At 49.6% G+C, this 24,874-nt stretch overlaps 1 protein-coding gene across 4 annotated transcripts in view; it reads left to right on the forward strand.

The window, feature by feature from the left end:
• The window catches only part of SAMHD1 (SAM and HD domain containing deoxynucleoside triphosphate triphosphohydrolase 1), a 1,667,622-nt gene that overhangs the window by 821,219 nt on the left and 821,529 nt on the right, over positions 1-24,874 (forward strand). For all 4 annotated transcript variants that reach the window (XM_085618924.1, XM_085618923.1, XM_085618925.1 and 1 more), the window contains one exon: positions 4,290-4,398. In XM_085618924.1, the coding sequence (XP_085475050.1) occupies positions 4,290-4,398 (109 nt within the window). The remainder of the gene's footprint in view (positions 1-4,289; positions 4,399-24,874) is intronic.

Consider the following 24,874-nt stretch of genomic DNA (forward strand, 5'->3'; position numbering starts at 1 on the left):
ATACCACTATTTTAGTATATGGTTTGGTCCCCCCCTGGGGCCCATTGATTTCTGTGCTATTTATTGTGTTTATAAATGCTTGTTTGAAGTGTAACTTTGCCACTAGCCACATAAAGTGACTGTGGGATTCTGTCTAGAATAAATACATATATTTTATATATATACCTGTGTGGGCTACTCTTTCATTTGGTTATTCAAGAGGTTATTATGGTAAAACAATAAGCTTAACACTCCTTCAAGACTTAGCCTGAAGGCTGCTCTCCACAGCTACCACTAGGATAGCTTTCTTTAAAGGTTGTCTTAAACCTATCATCAATAGGAGTCGAATTGGACTGGTGCAAGGTGTCCCTATAACTAGGAACAGCATATGCCAGGCCAACTTCTTACAACCATATACTAAAATAGTGGTATAACAACCATGACTCGGGTCAAGAAAAGGTCTAGAGCACGTAGAATCGCTCGGACCCCAAGGAACCACCCTAGGTGAGTAGATAAGGATCTCATGGAGGATGGGTGCAGTGTGCTAACACGACTTTCGGCTCCGTACAATTCTATGGGGAAGTCGCGGTTGCAATTTCACAGTTTAAGGACCCTTCTAGGAGGGCTTTGAGGAAACCCTTTGGAACTTAAGAGGTTGGAGTGCCACCCCACCCGTGGATACCATAGTGACCGAGTTACCTATCCTAGACGAGCCAGGTGCATAGGTCTGGAGTGGTGTCGGAAACCGCCGTCGTTCTAAGTGGAGGGCTGCAAAGAAGTACTGCTGCTGTGAAGGTGAAAGGGGTCCGGTGTAATCCAAGCCTGGATTCGGGAAGGAAGGAACCTGAAAGCAGAGGGGAGAAGTCTGGGTCACTTCAGAGTGACCAGGGGCTCGGGATACGAAAGCCCACCGATGTCTGGTTCTTCAGGTGCAGTAAATGGAGGCTTGATTCTGCAGCCACGGGGACCAGGAGACGTCGATGACGACCAGGAGCCAGATGTGAGATGTCCCACGAAGGATGTCGAGTGCTGAGGAGTTGGTGTTTTTCTGGAAAACCAAGTAGCCTTGGCAAAAGCAACCCACGCAGGAAGGTCAAGCAGTTTACGGTGTGGACCAGCAAGGTCCAGGCGACTCGCCAAGCAATGGGGAGTCAGGGTACATCTGGAACAACGGAAGCCGAACAGTAATCAAGATGACCCTCAGGAGGAACCACAGGCCGAATGACCAGGCGTCACAAGGGGAACTCGAGCAAGATTGCAAAGTACCAGCCCACGGAGACCTTGGTGCGAGTAGGCTGGATTTCTTTGTTGCAAATACTGCTCAGGGTCAGGACTACACGGAGTCCAATGCACAGGGAATCACCATCAAGCATATGCAACTGCAAATGGATGCGGTGCACAGGGGTTTGGGTTATGCAGTCCCCACGAGGGATACTGACCTCAAACTTGCTGAGAGGGCAGATCTACCTCGGGGACCTTCGAAATCCCACCTCCTGTGTTGCTGAGATCTTCAGAGTCCGAAAGAGCTCGGAAGCAGCAGACCGGTTAGTTGCGTTGAGGTGCCTGCTAGTGCAGGGGAGTGACTCCTTCACTCCACTGGAGATTCTTCACTTGTACTTAGTGCACCACAGGTCCTGTATGGAGCAAGGGCACAGACAAAGCTTTGGACCGAGAGGGCGACTAATTCGGACCCAGTCGAGGTCCAGAGTTTCCAGCTGGTCGAAGGTCAGTGGTTTCTTCTTGTAGAATCTTGTCCACGTAAAATCTAAAGTGTTACAGCCAGGTAAGCCCTTTTGTACCCAATGGAGAGGGTTGGACAGATTCGGGGGACCCTACTAGGGGAGGGTCAGGACAGAGGGGTGTTTACACCCATGTCCTTAATCCACGTTTGCGCCAGAGCAGGAGCCAACGGCTCCCAGAACTGGTTCGAGCTGGACTATGCACAGGGACCCCAAATGTGCCCCAAGTGCTGACTTTCAGGCACTCTGAGTGCACCCACCCAGCCCAATACACTAAATCTTGTCTGGCAGGTGGTCACACCTCCCTGTGACATGATGCCTATTGTGCTGCCTTCCTCTGCTCGAGCTTGGCTCAGCAGCAGGAGGGCAGAAATGTGTCTCTTGTCGGCAGCTGACTGAGTCTTGAAGGCTGGCACCGGATAGACCAGTGACCCCACGAAGCTCACTTCAGGAAGGAGGAATCATACCTCCCGCACCAGTCACCAGTGTTGAGGTAGGATTCCAAGGTGTTTGATACCAAACACATTATGTTTCTATGCAGCCGTTTTCGAGATAGCATTTACCGCGAAGTTATAATGCAGCTCTACCTATATGTCCGGCTGAGTCACAGACAACCCGGGAGAATGGTTTCCGAAGACTGCAGAGAGGCTCTGCTCATGCAGGGGCACCCACTCACTAAAAACCCAGCACTCTGCCTTCAAGATTGATAAGGCCTGCTATAGGGGTGACTTATAAGTTTTAAATGTAGTGAACCTATAGCTACAGTAAGTGGTGCAAGCACCAGCTTCCACAGGTTGCAGTAGCAGACCTGTTCCATTTTGCATGGCCTCTCATGGGTGGAAAAATACATGCTTCAGCCCATGGGAGGCCTCTGGGGTACCTATGCCCTGGGTACATGGGTACCATATACTATAAGGGTTGTCTGGATTGGTGCAAGGTGCCCACTTACATAAGTGTACACCATATACCAAGCAAGCTTCTCACAGGGTTGGAGGATGGGACTATTTAAAAATGATGGCACTTCCACTCTTTCTTTGTGTTGAAAAATACATGTTTGCTGTACCAGATATCAATTTTAAAGCCATACATAGTGAGATCAGAGCCCTATTGTGGTATGGGGTGCCCCGCGAATTGCTCTCAATCATTTAACACAAGGCTGGTATTATGGTGGAATAGCCCTGCCTGACACCCAAACATACTATAGAGGGGCGCAGTGGGCAGTTATCAACCAGTGGGGACATCAACCATTAACTGAACCTGCTTATCGGATGGACTGTTTGTTTATTCAATTAAGGGGTACCTTCAAGCACTCTATACTAACCTGTGTCACCTTACTTTGGAGAGGCGGACGTCACTGATAGTCCAAATTCGACACTCAACACTCACTAAGCTGGGTTGGAGAAATAAAATCACTACAACTTTATGGGATTCCGAGCTTCTGGGTGCATGGGGGCACGAGACAAGGCTTCAACAAATGGGCCATAATAGGACTCGCCAGGGTGGTAGATTTGTACTCTGGGACAGAGATAATACCCTTCGCTGACTTACAAAAATCCCACAATTTGGCCCCCACTGAGGCCTTTCGATATCTACAAATCCGGCATTCCCTGTTGGCGGCACTACCCTGTGGAGAGACCCTTCCAGAATTATCACCCCTAGAAAATATACTCCTCAAAGGACATATCACTCGCAGGGTGATCTTGCTCACATATTAAAAAAAAACCTCATAAACAACGCCCCTGACATGCTTGACAGTTTACGGAAAAGTTGGGAGAGGGATTTAGTTGACTTGTAGGAAGACTGACCACAAGCCTAAGCATCACCTAGGTAGGTAGCAATCAGGACCCGTTTCCGCCTGGTCCAACTTAAAATATTACATAGGGCCTATATCTCCAGCACCACGATGGTAAAGATGGGTAGAAAGTCAGACCCACTCTGTTGTAGAGGTTGTGGCCAGGAGCGGACATCCTATCATATAATTTGGACTTGCCCCAAAAATCAATCCAATGCGGACTCTGTTGTACAGTGCATGATTGAGATACATGGTGTGACGCTGCCGCTTTTGGCCAAGTGGTGTCTACTAAATGTGTGGGAGGCTATGGACTTAAGAAGAGGAGATCAGACCTGGGTAACCCCAGGTCTGATGATGGCAAAGCGCAACACGGCACATCGCTGGGGGGCTGAAGCTATACCATCCCTACATGATTGGAAGAAGGACATGGATTGGTGTATAGTGGGGAAAAAGTCTATGAAAACAAAGGCTTCCCCCGAAAGTGGGAAAAGGTGTGGAGTAGATGGATACAGGGGATGCCCGTGCACCGCCTCTAAGGCTAGAACGCTACAATCTTTGGATAATTGAGGATGACAAATAAATTGTAGTTAACAACAGTGGATCTTTACTGTACTGGAATGGAATATGATGTGAAACTGTATTCTGTGGTGTAGTACAGATATAAAAATGTATGATAAAAGATAGTGGTGTATTGCAGTGCTTTCAATCTTTAAAAAAATGTTTAATAAAAAACGAATGATGGGAATTCATATTTTCCTTTTTTCTTTGGATTTTAATAGAGATTGCCATCACCTGGGAATCCAAAACAACTTTGATTATAAGCGTTTTTTGAAGTTTGCTCGAGTTTGTGATGTAGGAAACAAAAAGCATATCTGCACAAGAGACAAGGTAGGCTATGTGCAACGATACATTATTACTACTGCAAATCCATTTTACCTGTTATTGGCTTAAAGTGCTATCCGAAGAGCTATTGGTTATTTCAGTTTTTATAATTGTAGACTTAAATTATATTTCATATGGCTAATTACTCCCACTAAAGATGGCATCTAAACAGTTTTCATAACTTGTTTTATTTCTTTTTAAACGTTATTTGATACCATCTCCTACGCATGAGGTTGCTGAGGTAATTACATAGAAAACAATTCCATTCTCCCTTCCTAAAAACCTCTGACTTGCCACACATCAGGTTTATTCACCGGGAACAATGTGTTAGAGGCATATGAACTGCACATTACACACTTGTGCATAGATCGCCATCTGGTGTTGGGCCCGGATGTTTGCAGTTGTTTTTCCTCTTGGAAAGTCTTTGGAAGTCACGAGGTTGTGACTCCTCCTTTGGATAGTATTGCTCATGGGCTTCGGCTCCATCCTCAGATTGTTTTTTTCCGCCATCGGGCTTGGATGTGATCTTCGCGCTCCAGTTCCGAACAGGTTTCCAGTTCAATCGATGCGCAATCCTCATCCCAATTCGCGGTATTGTTTCGATCGCGACCTTCGATTCCAGTCGTCGACGACGGCCTTCGGGCCTACCCAAGCTCCGGTCCTGGCTAATGGAAAGGACTCCCTTCAAGAAGTGCCCTCGATGTGGGTCCAAATTCCCCCACACCGATCTCCATAAAGTATGTAACCTCTGCCTCTCCCATGAACACAAGGCTCGAGACTGTCCTGCGTGCAAGTCCTTCCGGTCCAAGAAAACTATTCGAGACCGAAGGGCAAGAAGAACCATGGATCACTCGTCGACGGCGATTCCTAATGACATGTTCGGAGAGGGCGTCGACGCTCCAGAAGAACACACCGACGAGGGCCTCGTCAGCACCTCCGAAGCCGACGATTCAGATGTGGAGGACATCACTCCGGCACAGAGGGTCGTGAGTATCAATTTCCCCCCCCCCCCCAAACACCCTGGCCGGCACCGAAAAAGGCTTCAGTCACGCGTTCGCCTCCTGGCCTAGGTAAGACCATGGACACTGCTTCCCACACCGCACCTTCGGGACCGGTAAAGAAGCCGATTAAGCCTTCCTGCAGCTCGAGCCAGCCCACCGTTGGTGCCGACAAACACTTCACACTGACACCGAAAAAGAAAATGGCCTCCTCTTCGGCACCGAGCTCCATACCGAAAGACTCAGTGCCGAAACCCAGCTCCAGCTCCTCGGTACCGACACCATCCCCGGAACAGACAAAAGCACACAAGGCCACCGGCACCGAGATCTCGAAGCCGAAACCCATCTCGGCACCGACCAAAGAAAAAGCCCTTTCCAAGCCGCATAGTTCCAAACAGGACACTAAAGCCAGAAAACCAACGGCCCGATGCCTTCGGCGCCTACGGATAAACCACCTTCAGAAGAACTCTTTACACCGGATCCATTGCAAAAGACATTGACCAAGGATCCCAAAACCGGACATGTGATGCTCACCATCAAAAAGAGACCGCTGGAAAAACCTGCCCCAGCTCCACCTCCAAAGAAGAAGGACTTTGCTTACCTCACCTTTCAGAATACCTTCCCCACCTCTTCCATCCCCTCCACCTTCCCCTCCCCCACCTTCTCCTTCTCCACCCCCTCCTCATCATTCCCCAACACCCCCTCCGGATGATGATGATCATGATGACACATATGATGACATAGGGGACGTGCCCCAAGACTTACCTACAGGGAACCCTATTCCCACAGGCTCCCCAGACCCATGGGACGAATATAACTTCCCCGAAATTCCTAACGTCCCACAAGATGATCTCTATCCTTCGAGACCATCCCCACCAGAAGACTCATTGGGGTTCAACCACTTACTCCTAAGAGCTGCACACTATCACGGGGTAGATCTCCATACCGACCCTGTGGAGGAGGATTTCCTCCTCGATGCTTTCGACACCACGCATAGGACCACCTCCATACTGCCCATGCTCAAAGGAGTTATAAAACATGCGCCGGCGGTCTTTAAAGACCCAGTCAGAGCCAGGGTCATTGACCCGCGCATTGAGAAAAAATATAAAGCCGCCCCTACAGATCCCTCCTAAATCAGAGGGCCAGCACCACTAGATTCCCTGGTAGTGTCCACAGCACGAAAGAGGGCCAACTCCCAGGCGTCAGGCGAAGCACCACCACCTCACAGTCAAAACTCTTGGACGCGTCCGGCAAGCGCACTGCATCACAAGCTGCCAACATATGGCGTATCGCTAATACACAAGCGCTACTAGCAAGATATGACAGGGCCCATTATGATGAACTAGAAGCCATAATGCAACAGCTCCCTGACAAATACAAAAATAGTGCAAACGAGTTAATTCAGGAGGGCAAAACCATCACTAATACCTCCATCCGTTGTGCCCTAGATGCAGCCGACACCGCCTCCAGGGCCATCAATACTAGCGTCCTCCTCCGTCGCCATGCCTGGCTAAGGATCTCAGGATTGAAACCAGAAGTACAAGCTTCCATCCTGAACCATCCCTTTGACCAAGAACATCTGTTCGGCCCAAAAGTGGATGAGGCCCTGGAAAAGATGAAAAAAGACACGGACGCGGCGAAATCTATGGGAGCCTTACAATCACACCCTCCCAGGCGTTCCGTTCGCCGTTCTTCCTTTCGGAGCACATCCAGCGGCTACTCCTCTGATACCGCTTCCACTTCATATAAAGCCCCTACCCAATCCACCTTCACAAGGGGTTACCAAAGAGGCGGCTACAGGGGCAACAATAATAAAGGCAGAGGCAAGACAAACACCGCCCGCTCTGCCTCCACACCTACCCAATGACTTCCCTCCACTCCCCCAGACCATCCCACTCCGGTCGGGGGCAGACTCCAAAACTTCCTTCCTGTCTGGGCTACCATCACCTCAGACAAATGGGTAACACAAATAATTCGGTCAGGCTACTGCCTAGAACTAATATCTACCCCCCCAAACATTCCACCCAGACAACGCCCAATATCACAGGAACATTTAACATTACTAAAGCAGGAGGTAATCTCCCTCCTACAAAAAGGGGCGATAGAACACGTTCCTACCAACCAACGAAATATGGGGGTTTACTCCCTATATTTTCTCATACCAAAAAGGGACGACACTCTACGGCCCCTAAACACATACACACTCAGACCATTTTCACATGGTAACACTTCAGCAGGTACTTCCACTGCTCTCCCAAAACGACTTCCTGACCACTTTAGACCTAAAAGACGCTTAGTTCCACATTCCTGTGCACAACGCTCACAGGAAGTTCCTCAGATTTGTAGTGGACAACCAAAACTACCAATTCAAAGTACTCCCATTCGGAGTCACAACAGCACCACGAGTATTCACCAAGTGCCTAGCAGTAGTGGCAGCACACCTGAGGAGACAACACATCCATGTCTTCCCATACCTAGACGACTGGCTAATAAAAGCCAGTTCATACAACCAGTGTGTACAACACACGCATGCCACTATCCAGCTACTTCACAACTGGGCTTCACAGTAAACCACGCAAAGTCCCATCTACAACTATCCTACATAAAACAATACCTCGGTGCCACCATAGACACCTCAAAAGCGCTAGCCTACCCCAGTCCTGCCAGGATTACAAGCATTCGGGCTCTACGTGCAAAATTTATGGCACAACACTCTCTTCCAGCTCGAGTGTTTATGCAACTAATAGGGATGATGGCCTCTTGCATATTCATAGTACCTCACGCAAGACTCCAGATGCGTCCTCTCCAAGAGTGCTTAGCGCGCCAATGGAACCAGGCCCAAGGTCAATTAACAGATCTGGTGTTGGTAGACGGTCGTACCCATCGCTCTCTGCAGTGGTGGACCACCACAAACCTTTCCAAAGGTCGACCGTTCCTGGACCCGGTTCCTCAGATAGTACTGACAACGGACGCATCGCTCTCCGGCTGGGGAGCTCACCTATTACATCACACCATGCAGGGCAGATGGACACCTCAACAAAAGTTACTCCACATCAACCATCTGGAGTTACTAGCCATATTTTTAGCCCAAAAATCTTTTCAAACACAGATTTCAGGCAAGGCAGTCCTAGTCTGCACAGACAAAATGACAGCCATGTACTATATACAAAAACAAGGCGGCACGCACTCTCCACAGCTCTCTCAGCTAGCACAGAGCATATGGAGATGGGCCATACCCCAGAAAATCTTTCTCCTAGCCCAACATGTCCCAGGAGTCCAAAACACCATAGCAGATCTGCTCAGCAGACAAACACAACAACTCCACGTGTGGGAACTCCACCCACAAGTTCTTCACCCGTACTTTCAAATGTGGGGGCATCCACAGATAGACCTCTTCGCCACCCACGAAAACGCCAAATGCCCAAGCTTCGCCTCCAGATATCCACACCCATTGTCCAAAGGCAATGCGATATGGATGAACTGGTCAGGCAGATTTGCATATGCTTTTCCGCCTCTCTCACTCATTCTCTACTAGTGGTGCGCAAACTACAACAATACTCCCTCACACTAATCCTAGTAGCTCCAACTTGGGCCAGACAACCGTGGTACACCACACTGCTGGAACTATCCGTAGTTGTAGGAGAGTAGGGTCTGCTATCCTATGGTCACCCCAAATTTTTGCTTTTTGCTTCACTGGTTTTTGACATATTGAGGCTGTGGGCCTGCCAATCAGACCCCCAGCCTGCTGTTCTCTCTACTAAATTTACACTATGCACCCTAGGTGCATAACCAATTGGAAGTGGATCACCCTGTGAGCCCCTGTACCAGTGTACACTAGGTACCCAGGGCATTGGTGTATCTAAGGCCTGCCAGGGGCTGCAGCATGTATTATGCCACCCCAGGCCTGGCCTAACAAATTTGACACAACTGGCTGATCACTCAGCTGGGGTAAGTTGGTGTAACCACCTCTTACTTGGGTGTAGTATACCTATACCTAACCTTAAATGGAACACATGTTAACCTATCAGTCACTCCTATGGCAGGCCTTAACAATCCTGAAGGCAGAATGCTTGGTTCCATGTGAGATGGTGCTCTGGCATGAGCTGAGCCTGTCTGCAGTGGTCGGAACAACTTCCTTCTACTGTTTCCAGATATCGTCATACCATATACTCTTAAGTGCATTATGAACCTCGCGGTTAAATGCTATCTTTGGTTTGGCTTTATCAAAACATGTCGAGTAAGGTGTGAGAAGTTGGCCTGATGTATGATGTCACTAGTTCTAGTGTACACCTTATATCAGTCCAAATACCCTTATGGTGATTGGTTGTAAAGTCAACCTTATAGACCAGCTATCCTAGTGGTAGCATGGACAAGAGCAGTCTTAGGCTAAACTCTGAATGGCATGTGAAGCCAGCTGTGATACCATATATAATCCCTTGAATACCAAATGAAAGGACACCACAACAGATATATATATAAAATAAAGTGTATTTATTCTAGTCAAACCCTCAGCACTCTTTATGAGATTAGAGGTAAGTACAACACAGTCTTATTTAAGCATACATTAAGTCACACAGGTAAGTAATACAGTTAGGCCCTAGGGGCCACGCAAACCATATACTAAGTAAGTGGTATAAGGACCACTGTCACGGAAATAGGATAGGCCTAGGCCTAGGGAATCGCTGGGGCTACACTACACTAGCAACAGTTAGGAAGTGGGAGGCCCACGGGATTCAGGTGCAGAGTGGAAACACTCATGCGTAATGCGTAAAAGTCGATAGAAATAGTAGTTGTTAGCAATTAACAGTTTTAGGACACTTCTGGTATAGCTAGAAAGTCGAGACTCGGAAACTAGACCCTAGGATAGTCACTACCCTTGTGAGCACCGAAGTACCCAAGTTACCTAGCCCACAGGCTGCGGGTGCATAGGGGTGAACTTGCGTCGGGTTTCGTCGTGGACTTCTATGGATGCCTGAAGGAAAGTTGCTGACAGGCAGTCAGTGAAGAGTGTCCGGTGGATCCCAAGGCTGGGATCAAGAAGAGAGGAGACCTGCAAGCAGAAGGGACAGAGTCAAGGTCACTAGCCAGTGACCACGTGGAACCAGGAAGGAACCAGGCGATGTCGTGAAGATTGCAGGGGAAGGTGAAGCTTGTCGCTGCAGCCACGAGGACCAGGGAATGTCGAGGACGACCAGGACCAGGAGGCGAGCTGTCCCACGAAGGCTCTTGCTGTCGGCGGCGTCGAAGTTGGACTAGGACTCACCAAGCCTTGGCAAGCGGAACCCACGAAGAACGGAGGACTTGCTTCTGGTGCAGACCAGGAAGGTCTGGGGTGCTTCTCTTTTTCAAAGAAGAAGGAGCCAGTCTGGAGGAGCCAAACCAGCGGTGAAGAATTCAGGATGCGTCGTCACAAAGGCCACTAGCCAGCGGGCAAGCAACCGGACAGACGCGGCAAGCAGGAAAATGCAGAAGGGCCCCACGCAGGACTCGTGGAGTGTGGGGGGCTGATCTTCGGTGCAGATGGTGCTTGGGGTTGGGGCTTCTCAATCCCCGGTGTACAACTTCGAGGGTGCCTCAGAAGCTGCACTTGAAGATACTAGCCACTTTTCCCAGGTAGCCAGTCCCACGTCTCTCGTCGCCTCCACGGATCTCAGCTCGGCTGTGGATGTGGATCAGGGTCGGAGAAGTCTGGAAGTCAAGGCTCTGGTCGGGCTCTGCAGTCGGTCCCTCGTAGAACTTTAGCAAAGCAAAGGGTAGTCTCTTGATGGTGCCTGTTTGCACAGGGTAGCCACTCCTTGGCCACAAGGGAGATTCTTCAGTCTTCTTCTTTCGTCGAATGTCGAAGGTCCAGAGTTTCTGTTCAAGTTGCAGGTTCAGGATAATCTAAAGTCTTGAGGCCCAACTCCCACTCTTATACTAATCTGGGGGGCTGGGTTACCTGCTAGGTCACGCCTTATGGGTGGGACCTGGGAGGGGGGTGGTTACACCCCCTTCCCTTTGTCCAGTTTCGCGCCAGGACTGGGGCTGGTGTGCCCCAGCACCGGTTTGAACTGGACTATGCATGGGACACCTTGTGTGCCCCAGGCATGTCTCATTCCTTTCAGCCCTCCCTGCCCCAATACACTAAAGTCTGTCTGGGGAGGTGCTAGCACCTCCCCAAGCAGGAAACCTATTGTCCAAGCCTCCCTTGCCGGGATCACTCCCAGCAGCAGGAGGTCAGACTTGTGTCTGTGGCAGCAGCATCCATTTTGTGATGCTGAGGCTTTGGTTAGAGTTAAACAGCAAAGTAGGATTTTAACATGTCTCTCCCTCTAGAAGAGAGGAATAATATCCTCATCATCAGAAATGGTATGGGGGTATTATTCCAAAGTGTTAGACACCTTACACGACATGTTTTGATAAAGCCAAACCATAGTTACCATAACCGTTTAAGATTATAAGGCACTTTAAGAGTATATGGTAGGCTATATCATAGAACAGCTATAAGGACATGATTCCGAAAGCTGCAGACAGGCTCAGCTCATGCTAGAGCACCATCTCACATGTTACCAAGCACTCTGCCTCCAGGAGTGTTAAGGCCTGCCATAGGAGTGACTGATAGGTACACATGTGTCTATATATCAGGGTAGATATAGGCATACTATATCTAAGCAAGGGGTGATTACACGACCTTGCCCCAGCTGAGTGATCAGCCAGTTGTGTCGGATTGGAAAGCCAGACCAGGGGTGGCATAATACATGCTGCAGCCCCTGGGAGGCCTAGGGTACACCTATTCCCTGGGTACCTAGGGTACACTGTACAGGGTCCAATAAGGTGATCCTTACCAATTGGGAATGTACCTAGGGTACATGGAGTCCATTTTAAAGAGAGAGCAGACAGCCTGAGACCCTGAATGGCAGGATCTCAGGCCAACTAAGTCGAAAAACCAGCTAGACACTAGGCAAAAAGCTGGGGGTAACCATAGTCAGATATCCACCTTCCTACATAAGGTGTCATACGAATTGGAATACTAATCCCTCGCCAATTCTGGCGACGGGGTTAGCATTCCACCCTTCTAGAGGGACACGACATGTACAGTACCTGAAACCCGGGTAAAATCAGACATAGCCTCAGCTCCACAAAATGGATGCTGCCACCACAGACACAAGTCTGCCCTCCTGCTGCTGGGAGTCCTTCCAGCTTGGGAGGTGTGGACAAAGGGTTTCCTGCCAGGAGAGGTGCGTGCACCACCCCAGACAGGATTTTGTGTATTGGTCAGGTAGGGCTTGAAAGCAATCAGACATGCCTGAGGCTCACAAGGAGCCTCGGTGCATATGCCAGTTCAATCCGGTCCTGGGGCACACCAGCCCTGGACCTGGGGCGAGCTGGACAAAGGATTGGGGGTGTAACCACCCCCCTTCCTGGTCCCACCCTTAGGGAGGGACCTAGCAGGTAGTCCGGCCCCTAGAATCCCCTTAAAGGTAGGAGCTGTGTCCTAAGACTTCAGACATCCTGGAATCAACTCAACCACAAGAAGAAGACGGGAACTTCGACGCTCTGCTGCACAGAGGACTGAAGGAAATCTCCCCTATGGTCAGGGAGTGACCATCTTGCTAACGCAAGCACCAACCAGCTATTGAACGTCTGCTTTGCCGCCGCCTCCTGCCGGAGCCCGAGCCCAGAGCCCGACAAGACCTGGACCTCCAGACCTCTCACCGCCCGATCCACAGTCCCTGAGAAGAAGGAACCCGTGGAGGCATCGAGACACGTGGAGCCAGCCATCTTGAAAGACCGACGACAAGCTGCAAGCGCAGCGACAGAGGCTCCCTCCAAGTTGTGCTTTGGGTCCTGAGAAACCCAACCATCGAGCAGCATCTGCACCAAAGGTGAGCCCTCCAGCATCTCCACGATCTGCGTGGGGCCCCTCTGCACTTTGCATCTCGACGCGCCTGCCCGGTCCCTGGCCCGTTGGCTAGTGGCCATTTTGGCGACGAAACTTGAAACTAACGACGCTGGTCTGGTTGCTCCAGACTGGCCCTAGCTGCTCTCCAAAAGAGCAGCCCCTCTGACCTTGCTGGTCAGAACAATCAGCTTTCCTCTCTTTCCACGACTCCTGCCTTTGCCAAGGCTTGTTTGCTTCGTTTGAGTCGCCGACACCGCCGACAGCGAGAGCCTGCGTGGGACAGCTCGTGAACCGACTCCTGGACGTCGTCGACCTTCAGGGATCACGTGGCTGCGGAGACAAGCTACCCTCCATCACCTGTTGGCACCCGACATCGCCTGGTACCTACCTGGTGCCACGCCGGTCACTGGCTAGTGACTGTGAACACTGTCCCCTCTGCTTTCAGGTCTTCTACAACTCCGATCCACTCTTGGATCCACCGCATCTCTTCTGGACCGACCGCCTGCAGCATCTTTGTCATCAGGCTCCATTAAATCGATAGAAGAAACCCGACGCACTTCGAGACCTATGCACCCGCTTCCTGTGGGTGAGGTAAAGCTGGCACTCCGGTGCCCAAGTGTAGAGAATCATCTCTAGTGTCTGTGTTTCAAATCTTAAGATCGTAGTCCATTCAGAAGACCCTTTCTGCAGTAACTTTGTAACTTTTACGCACCCATTGAAAACCTATGGGAGCCCGCGTGTAACTTTCCTCACTGCACACGCGACCCGTGGACCTCCTGGTCACTAACTGAAGTTAGCTCCTTGTAGGCCCAGCGATTCTAGAGGCCCTAGGCCTTTTCACTTTCCTGTTCGTGGTACTTATACCACTATTTTAGTATATGGTTTGAGTGGCCACCAGGGCCCATCCATATAAAGTGCAACTTCTGTATATTATAACATTGTCTTGTTTAACGATTTGTGCTCCCGTGCTCATAAAGAGTCTAGGGGATACTTTGAGAAATAAATACATATAAATTTTCAATATATATCTGTGTGGTGTCCTTTCATTGGTATAAAGGGGGGTTGCATTTGGTAAAACAGCCTGCTTAACACGCTTTAACGAGTTTAGCCTCAAAGACTGCTTAGCCTACGCTACCACTAGGGCAGCTAGTCCGAAAAGGTTGACTTACAACCACACCATAAGGGTTGCTTGGCATGGTACAAGGTGGTCACTTTAACTAGTGAACATCATATACCAGGCCAACTTCTCACATTGGTGAGCAGCGGTTGGATTTGAGCTTGCTGTGTTTTACCATTGTAATCTCTTGGTTACCAATTGAAAGATCACATAGGTACCTGTAGGTACATATAAAACAAGATAGATCTACTTAAGTTCTACTGAAGTTAGTTGTTGTAGAGCAAAGGGAGTAGAACACCCTGACTACAACTACTAGATAGGTTTAGTAGGTAAACCCAAGTGTAGGTAGATTGCAACACATCCACCCACACTTAAGAGCAATGGAGGGGGCAGAGGGGTCCAAGTTACCCATCTCTGTCGAGAGTGACCCCCAGAGGGCACCAACTCTCTTTGCTACCCTAAATCAAAATGAGCTCAGGCAGTTGGCAAATATCAGGGGCCTTAAACAGCCCAAGAATCCTACTTCTGCTGAACTCAGAGAGCTTTTACAAGCTGATGAAGATCAGAAAGCTCTCAAGAAAGCCTCCCAGTTAGGCCCCTTAGGGACTGGAACAGGAGGCCCCCCTTCTGAAGATGCTACTGAGGTACCCCTTTCCAATAGTCACCCCTTAGATGAGATTCATACTACAGAGGATGAAAGTGAGAAGGGTACTGATACAGAAGGTAGTGAGGATGAAGGGAGAAATAGCCCAGTGCCAAGTGTTATACGTGGCCCAGTTAACCTAAGGCTATTGGGGACTGACAATGGGATCATCCCATTGGATCTCCCCAGTGGACTTAACCAGGGGCTTGGGAGGCAAAGGAATCACTCAGGTGAATCTAATGCTTCTCATGCCTCTAGAGGCTCTCAAGGTCACTCCAGGAGAAGGATGACCACCCCTCAGAGGAGGGAACATGAGGCCAGAATGCAGGAAGCTCAGCTGAGAATCAGGAAACAGGAGCTAGAAGTAGCTCTGATGGAAGAGAAACTGAGTAAGGCTAGGCAACCTAAAGAGAGTGGGTCTATACCCACTGGTGGCAGCATTGTCCCTAAGGACAAGGATAGGGTCTTTGACAATAGGAACCTGTCCAAGGTTGTGCCCCCCTACAAAAGTGGGGATGACATCCACAAATGGATGACTGCTCTTGAGAGAGCCTGCAAAGTGCAGCAGGTTCCTGAAGACCAGTGGGCAGCAATCCTCTGGCTCTCCTTTGAAGGAAGAGGCAGAGACAGACTCCTCACTGTTAGGGAGGAGGATGTCAGAAACTACAGAGTCCTGAAGAGTGTCCTAGTTGATGGGTTAGGCTTAACCACTGAACAGTACAGGTTAATGTTCAGAGACACCCAGAAGACACAGACTCAGGACTGGTCTGAATACATTGAATGTGCCACTAAGGCTTTGGAGGGTTGGTTGCTGGGAAGTAAGGTATCTGATTATACAGGATTGTACAATTTGATGATGAGAGAACAGATTTTAAATAACTGTCAGAACCAGCAACTGCATCAACACTTGGTTGACTCAGATCTGACCTCTCCCCAAGAATTGGGAAAGAAGGCAGACAAATGGGTCAGAACCAGGGTTAAGCAAAAGAACCAGAACCAGGGCCAAGGGGGTGATCAGAAGAAAACAGACCAAAAGGGTGGAGATCAGAAATCTAAAGACCAGAAGTCTTCAACAGGGCCCCAAACTAGTACTAACGAGGGTGGGTCCCAGCCAAAAGGGAAGAAGAAAGAAGGTCCAAAGAAACCCTGGTGCAAACATTGCAAGAATACAACTCACTGGACTAGTGATTGTAGGAAGGGTGGAGCCCCCAACACTGTTGCCCCTAAGGCACCTGCTCCCAGTACTACTGTTAGCAGTGTTGGTCCCCAAACAAAGGGTGTAGTGGGAATCACTATGGGAACTGAAGGAGATTCTGACTTAGACAGAACCCTGACACAGGCAGTCTTGATCTGTGATGGGGACATGGATTTGTCCCTGACTGTGAGCCCCAGTAACCTGGGCAAGTACAGACAGACTCCTTTAATTAATGAAAAAGTGGCTCAAGCCTACAGGGACACATGTGCCAGTGTCACTATGGTGACACCAGGCTTTGTGGATCCTGGACAGTACATACCAGGTGAGAATTACCTGGTGACCAATGCCAGCAATGCCACTACTTCACATAGTGTGGCAGTTGTTAACTTCTCATGGGGAGGGGTAACTGGCCTCAAAAGGGTTGTGGTTAGTGCAGACCTCCCAGTAGAATGTTTGTTGGGCAATGACCTAGAGAGTTCTCTATGGTCAGAAGTGGAGTACAGGACACATGCAGAGATGTTAGGTATATCACCACATGTCCTTGCTGTGACCAGGTCACAGGCCAAAAAGTGCCTTACTGAACCACAGGTCTTGGATCCTGGAACAATGGACCAAGCACCTACCAAGAAGAAGAACAGGAGGGTTAAGGCAGTGCCTTCCCCCCTGCCTCAAGGTGATGATCAGCCTTCCCAGGAAGATGATCTAGAGGACCCTGAAGGAACTGTCCCTGAAGAGCTTGAACCTGATCAGGTTGAGTTTCTGGGGACAGGGGGACCTTCCAGGGCTGACTTGGGGCAGGCTCAGTTAACCTGTCCATTTCTTGAACCCCTCAGACAGCTGGCTGCTGCTGAGGCTGCTGGGAATTTTCAAGGTACCCATAAAGTGTATTGGGATGAAGGGCTCCTTTATTCAGAGGCTAGAGACCCCAAGCCTGGTGCAACCAGGAGGTTGGTTATACCTCTGCAATTTAGGGGCTTCCTTCTTACCTTGGCCCATGATATTCCTTTAGCAGGACACTTAGGCCAGAACAAGACTTGGGACAGGCTTGTCCCTCACTTTCACTGGCCATACATGAATGAAGATACCAAGGAGTTTTGTCGCTCCTGTGTGACCTGCCAAGCCAGTGGCAAATCAGGTGGCACAACAAAGGCCCCCCTAATACCACTACCTGTGGTGGGGGTCCCCTTTGAAAGAGTGGGAATAGATATAGTGGGTCCCATGGATCCTCCCACTGCATCTGGGCACAGATTTATACTGGTGGTAGTGGATCATGCCACCAGGTATCCAGAGGCAATTCCCCTTAGGACCACTACAGCACCTGTTGTGGCCAGGGCCCTGCTGGGAGTATTCTCCAGAGTGGGGTTTCCTAAGGAGGTGGTTTCTGACAGAGGTACCAACTTCATGTCAGGATACTTGACAGCTATGTGGAAGGAATGTGGTGTCAACTACAAGTTCACCACCCCTTATCACCCACAATGCAATGGGCTTGTTGAGAGATTCAACAAGACCCTAAAGGGTATGATCAAAGGATTACCTGAAAAGCTTAGGCGAAGATGGGACATCCTTCTACCCTGCCTTCTGTTTGCTTACAGAGAGGTCCCACAAAAGGGGGTTGGCTACAGCCCCTTTGAATTGTTGTGTGGGCACCGTGTAAGAGGCCCACTGTGTTTAGTGAAGGAAGGATGGGAGTTACCTCTCAAAAAGCAAGACATAGTGGACTATGTACTTGGTCTCCGCTCCAGGATGGCTGAGTATATGGAGAAGGCATCCAAAAACCTTGAGGCAAGGCAGGCCTTACAGAAAGCTTGGCATGACCAAAAGGCTGTCTTGGTTGAGTTTCAGCCAGGACAGAAGGTATGGGTGTTGGAGCCAGTGGCCCCAGCAGCACTCCAAGACAAATGGTCTGGACCCCATACAATCCTGGAAAAGAAGGGAGAGGTTACCTACTTGGTGGACCTAGGAACTCCCAGGAGTCCCCACAGGGTACTCCATGTTAACAGGTTAAAAGCATATGTTGACAGGGCAGACATGGGCTTGCTCATGGCTACAGATGAGGGACAGGAGGAAGAGCGTGACCCTCTCCCAGACCTGTTGTCTCAGAACCCTGAGGATGGCTCAGTTGAAGGAGTGACCCTTGGAGGCAACCTCACTGATCATCAACAGATTGAATGTAGACAGGTTCTACAATCATTTCAACACATGTTTTCCTTGATACCTAGCCAAACTGACTGGTGTACCCATGTGTTGGACACTGGTGACAGTCTGCCTGTGAAGAACAAGCTTTACAGACAACCTGACCACGTCAGGGACTGTATAAAGGCTGAGGTACACAAAATGCTGGAATTAGGTGTCATTGAACCCTCAGAGAGCCCCTGGGCTAGCCAAGTGGTTCTGGTCCCCAAACCTCACACCAAAGATGGCAAGAGAGAGATGAGGTTTTGTGTGGATTACAGAGGACTCAATGCTGTCACCAGGACAGATGCACATCCTATTCCAAGGGCAGATGAGCTCATAGACAAACTAGCTTCTGCTAGGTTTTTGAGCACATTTGACTTGACAGCTGGCTATTGGCAAATCAGATTAGCTGAGGAGTCTAAGGCCAAAACAGCATTCTCAACCCCAGGTGGGCATTATCAATTTTTGGTGATGCCCTTTGGTCTGAAGAATGCACCTGCCACCTTCCAAAGGTTGGTGAATCAAGTCCTTACTGGGTTGGATGACTTTTGTGCAGCATATCTTGATGACATTGCTGTCTTTAGCTCCACCTGGGAGGATCACCTGGTCCACCTGAAGAAGGTACTTGAGGCTCTGCAAAAGGCAGGCCTCACTATCAAGGCTACTAAGTGCCAGATAGGGCAGAGTAAGGTTGTGTATTTGGGCCACCTTGTAGGTGGAGGCCAAGTTCAACCACTGGAGAGTAAGATACAATCCATCAAGGACTGGTCTCCTCCAACCACCCAGACTCAAGTTCGAGCTTTCTTGGGCTTGACTGGGTACTACAGGAAGTTTGTTAAGAACTATGGGTCCATTGTGACTCCTCTTAATGATCTGACATCCAAGAAGATGCCCAAAAAGGTTCAGTGGACAGTAAGCTGTCAAAAGGCATTTGATGACCTGAAGTAGGCCATGTGCTCTGCACCTATCCTGAAAAGTCCTGACTACTCCAAAGAGTTTATTGTCCAAACAGATGCTTCTGAGTTGGGTGTGGGAGCTGTGCTGTCACAACTTAATGTAGATGGTCAAGACCAACCCATTGCTTTTATTAGCAGAAGGTTGACCCCCAGAGAGAAGAATTGGTCAGCTATTGAGAGGGAGGCCTTTGCTGTGGTGTGGGCCCTGAAGAAGCTGAGGCCATACTTGTTTGGCACTCACTTCAAGATTCAGACCGACCATAAGCCCCTCTTGTGGCTAAATCAGATAAAGGGTGAAAACCCCAAACTGCTTAGGTGGTCCATTTCCCTACAGGGTATGGACTTTACACTGGAGCACCGGCCAGGTACAGACCATGGGAATGCAGATGGTCTCTCCGGGTACTTCCACTTAGGACATGAAGACGAGACTGGTCAAGGCTAGTTTAATGTCCCTGCGTTTGGGGGGGGGGGGGTTGTGTAGGAGAGTAGGGTCTGCTATCCTATGGTCACCCCAAATTTTTGCTTTTTGCTTCACTGGTTTTTGACATATTGAGGCTGTGGGCCTGCCAATCAGACCCCCAGCCTGCTGTTCTCTCTACTAAATTTACACTATGCACCCTAGGTGCATAACCAATTGGAAGTGGATCACCCTGTGAGCCCCTGTACCAGTGTACACTAGGTACCCAGGGCATTGGTGTATCTAAGGCCTGCCAGGGGCTGCAGCATGTATTATGCCACCCCAGGCCTGGCCTAACAAATTTGACACAACTGGCTGATCACTCAGCTGGGGTAAGTTGGTGTAACCACCTCTTACTTAGGTGTAGTATACCTATACCTAACCTTAAATGGGACACATGTTAACCTATCAGTCACTCCTATGGCAGGCCTTAACAATCCTGAAGGCAGAGTGCTTGGTTCCATGTGAGATGGTGCTCTGGCATGAGCTGAGCCTGTCTGCAGTGGTCGGAACAACTTCCTTCTACTGTTTCCAGATATCGTCATACCATATACTCTTAAGTGCATTATGAACCTCGCGGTTAAATGCTATCTTTGGTTTGGCTTTATCAAAACATGTCGAGTAAGGTGTCATACGAATTGGAATACTAACCCCTCGGTAATTCTGGCGACGGGGTTAGCATTCCACCCTTCTAGAGGGACACGACATGTACAGTACCTGAAACCCGGGTAAAATCAGACATAGCCTCAGCTCCACAAAATGGATGCTGCCACCACAGACACAAGTCTGCCCTCCTGCTGCTGGGAGTCCTTCCAGCTTGGGAGGTGTGGACAAAGGGTTTCCTGCCAGGGGAGGTGCATGCACCACCCCAGACAGGATTTTGTGTATTGGTCAGGTAGGGCTTGAAAGGAATCAGACATGCCTGAGGCTCACAAGGAGCCTCGGTGCATATGCCAGTTCAATCCGGTCCTGGGGCACACCAGCCCTGGACCTGGGGCGAGCTGGACAAAGGATTGGGGGTGTAACCACCCCCCTTCCTGGTCCCACCCTTAGGGAGGGACCTAGCAGGTAGTCCGGCCCCTAGAATCCGCTTAAAGGTAGGAGCTGTGTCCTAAGACTTCAGACATCCTGGAATCAACTTAACCACAAGAAGAAGACGGGAACTTCGACGCTCTGCTGCACAGAGGACTGAAGGAAATCTCCCCTATGGTCAGGGAGTGACCTTCTTGCTAACGCAAGCACCAACCAGCTATTGAACGTCTGCTTTGCCGCCGCCTCCTCCGGGAGCCCGAGCACAGAGCCCGACAAGACCTGGACCTCCAGACCTCTCACCGCCCGATCCACAGTCCCTGAGAAGAAGGAACCCGTGGAGGCATCGAGACAAGTGGAGCCAGCCATCTTGAAAGACCGACGACAAGCTGCAAGCGCAGCGACAGAGGCTCCCTCCAAGTTGTGCTTTGGGTCCTGAGAAACCCAACCATCGAGCAGCATCTGCACCAAAGGTGAGCCCTCCAGCATCTCCACGATCTGCGTGGGGCCCCTCTGCACTTTGCATCTCGACGCGCCTGCCCGGTCCCTGGCCCGTTGGCTAGTGGCCATTTTGGCGACGAAACTTGAAACTAACGACGCTGGTCTGGTTGCTCCAGACTGGCCCTAGCTGCTCTCCAAAAGAGCAGCCCCTCTGACCTTGCTGGTCAGAACAATCAGCTTTCCTCTCTTTCCACGACTCCTGCCTTTGCCAAGGCTTGTTTGCTTCTTTTGAGTCGCCGACACTGCCGACAGCGAGAGCCTGCGTGGGACAGCTCGTGAACCGACTCCTGGACGTCGTCGACCTTCATGGACCACGTGGCTGCGGAGACAAGCTACCCTCCATCACCTGTTTGCACCCGACATCGCCTGGTAGCTACCTGGTGCCACGCCGGTCACTGGCTAGTGACTGTGAACACTGTCCCCTCTGCTTTCAGGTCTTCTACAACTCCGATCCACTCTTGGATCCACCGCATCTCTTCTGGACCGACCGCCTGCAGCATCTTTGTCAACAGGCTCCATTGAATCGATAGAAGACCCGACGCACTTCGAGACCTATGCACCCGCTTCCTGTGGGTGAGGTAAAGCTGGCAGTCCGGTGCCGAAGTGTAGAGAATCATCTCTAGTGTCTGTGTTTCAAATCTTAAGATGGTAGTCCATTCAGAAGACCCTTTCTGCAGTAACTTTGTAACTTTTACGCACCCATTGAAAACCTATGGGAGCCCGCGTGTAACTTTCCTCACTGCACACGCGACCCGTGGACCTCCTGGTCACTAACTGAAGTTAGCTCCTTGTAGGCCCAGCGATTCTAGAGGCCCTAGGCCTTTTCACTTTCCTGTTCGTGGTACTTATACCACTATTTTAGTATATGGTTTGAGTGGCCACCAGGGCACATCCATATAAAGTGCAACTTCTGTATATTATAACATTGTCTTGTTTAACGATTTGTGCTCCCGTGCTCATAAAGAGTCTAGGGGATACTTTGAGAAATAAATACATATAAATTTTCAATATATATCTGTGTGGTGTCCTTTCATTGGTATAAAGGGGGGTTGCATTTGGTAAAACAGCCTGCTTAACACGCTTTAACGAGTTTAGCCTCAAAGACTGCTTAGCCTACGCTACCACTAGGGCAGCTAGTCCGAAAAGGTTGACTTACAACCACACCATAAGGGTTGCTTGGCATGGTACAAGGTGGTCACTTTAACTAGTGAACATCATATACCAGGCCAACTTCTCACATTGGTGAGCAGCGGTTGGATTTGAGCTTGCTGTGTTTTACCATTGTAATCTCTTGGTTACCAATTGAAAGATCACATAGGTACCTGTAGGTACATATAAAACAAGATAGATCTACTTAAGTTCTACTGAAGTTAGTTGTTGTAGAGCAAAGGGAGTAGAACACCCTGACTACAACTACTAGATAGGTTTAGTAGGTAAACCCAAGTGTAGGTAGATTGCAACACATCCACCCACACTTAAGAGCAATGGAGGGGGCAGAGGGGTCCAAGTTACCCATCTCTGTCGAGAGTGACCCCCAGAGGGCACCAACTCTCTTTGCTACCCTAAATCAAAATGAGCTCAGGCAGTTGGCAAATATCAGGGGCCTTAAACAGCCCAAGAATCCTACTTCTGCTGAACTCAGAGAGCTTTTACAAGCTGATGAAGATCAGAAAGCTCTCAAGAAAGCCTCCCAGTTAGGCCCCTTAGGGACTGGAACAGGAGGCCCCCCTTCTGAAGATGCTACTGAGGTACCCCTTTCCAATAGTCACCCCTTAGATGAGATTCATACTACAGAGGATGAAAGTGAGAAGGGTACTGATACAGAAGGTAGTGAGGATGAAGGGAGAAATAGCCCAGTGCCAAGTGTTATACGTGGCCCAGCTAACCTAAGGCTATTGGGGACTGACAATGGGATCATCCCATTGGATCTCCCCAGTGGACTTAACCAGGGGCTTGGGAGGCAAAGGAATCACTCAGGTGAATCTAATGCTTCTCATGCCTCTAGAGGCTCTCAAGGTCACTCCAGGAGAAGGATGACCACCCCTCAGAGGAGGGAACATGAGGCCAGAATGCAGGAAGCTCAGCTGAGAATCAGGAAACAGGAGCTAGAAGTAGCTCTGATGGAAGAGAAACTGAGTAAGGCTAGGCAACCTAAAGAGAGTGGGTCTATACCCACTGGTGGCAGCATTGTCCCTAAGGACAAGGATAGGGTCTTTGACAATAGGAACCTGTCCAAGGTTGTGCCCCCCTACAAAAGTGGGGATGACATCCACAAATGGATGACTGCTCTTGAGAGAGCCTGCAAAGTGCAGCAGGTTCCTGAAGACCAGTGGGCAGCAATCCTCTGGCTCTCCTTTGAAGGAAGAGGCAGAGACAGACTCCTCACTGTTAGGGAGGAGGATGTCAGAAACTACAGAGTCCTGAAGAGTGTCCTAGTTGATGGGTTAGGCTTAACCACTGAACAGTACAGGTTAATGTTCAGAGACACCCAGAAGACACAGACTCAGGACTGGTCTGAATACATTGAATGTGCCACTAAGGCTTTGGAGGGTTGGTTGCTGGGAAGTAAGGTATCTGATTATACAGGATTGTACAATTTGATGATGAGAGAACAGATTTTAAATAACTGTCAGAACCAGCAACTGCATCAACACTTGGTTGACTCAGATCTGACCTCTCCCCAAGAATTGGGAAAGAAGGCAGACAAATGGGTCAGAACCAGGGTTAAGCAAAAGAACCAGAACCAGGGCCAAGGGGGTGATCAGAAGAAAACAGACCAAAAGGGTGGAGATCAGAAATCTAAAGACCAGAAGTCTTCAACAGGGCCCCAAACTAGTACTAACGAGGGTGGGTCCCAGCCAAAAGGGAAGAAGAAAGAAGGTCCAAAGAAACCCTGGTGCAAACATTGCAAGAATACAACTCACTGGACTAGTGATTGTAGGAAGGGTGGAGCCCCCAACACTGTTGCCCCTAAGGCACCTGCTCCCAGTACTACTGTTAGCAGTGTTGGTCCCCAAACAAAGGGTGTAGTGGGAATCACTATGGGAACTGAAGGAGATTCTGACTTAGACAGAACCCTGACACAGGCAGTCTTGATCTGTGATGGGGACATGGATTTGTCCCTGACTGTGAGCCCCAGTAACCTGGGCAAGTACAGACAGACTCCTTTAATTAATGAAAAAGTGGCTCAAGCCTACAGGGACACATGTGCCAGTGTCACTATGGTGACACCAGGCTTTGTGGATCCTGGACAGTACATACCAGGTGAGAATTACCTGGTGACCAATGCCAGCAATGCCACTACTTCACATAGTGTGGCAGTTGTTAACTTCTCATGGGGAGGGGTAACTGGCCTCAAAAGGGTTGTGGTTAGTGCAGACCTCCCAGTAGAATGTTTGTTGGGCAATGACCTAGAGAGTTCTCTATGGTCAGAAGTGGAGTACAGGACACATGCAGAGATGTTAGGTATATCACCACATGTCCTTGCTGTGACCAGGTCACAGGCCAAAAAGTGCCTTACTGAACCACA

This window comes from Triturus cristatus, chromosome 7 (genome assembly GCF_964204655.1).
Source record: "Triturus cristatus chromosome 7, aTriCri1.1, whole genome shotgun sequence".
Classification (NCBI taxonomy): domain Eukaryota; kingdom Metazoa; phylum Chordata; class Amphibia; order Caudata; family Salamandridae; genus Triturus; species Triturus cristatus.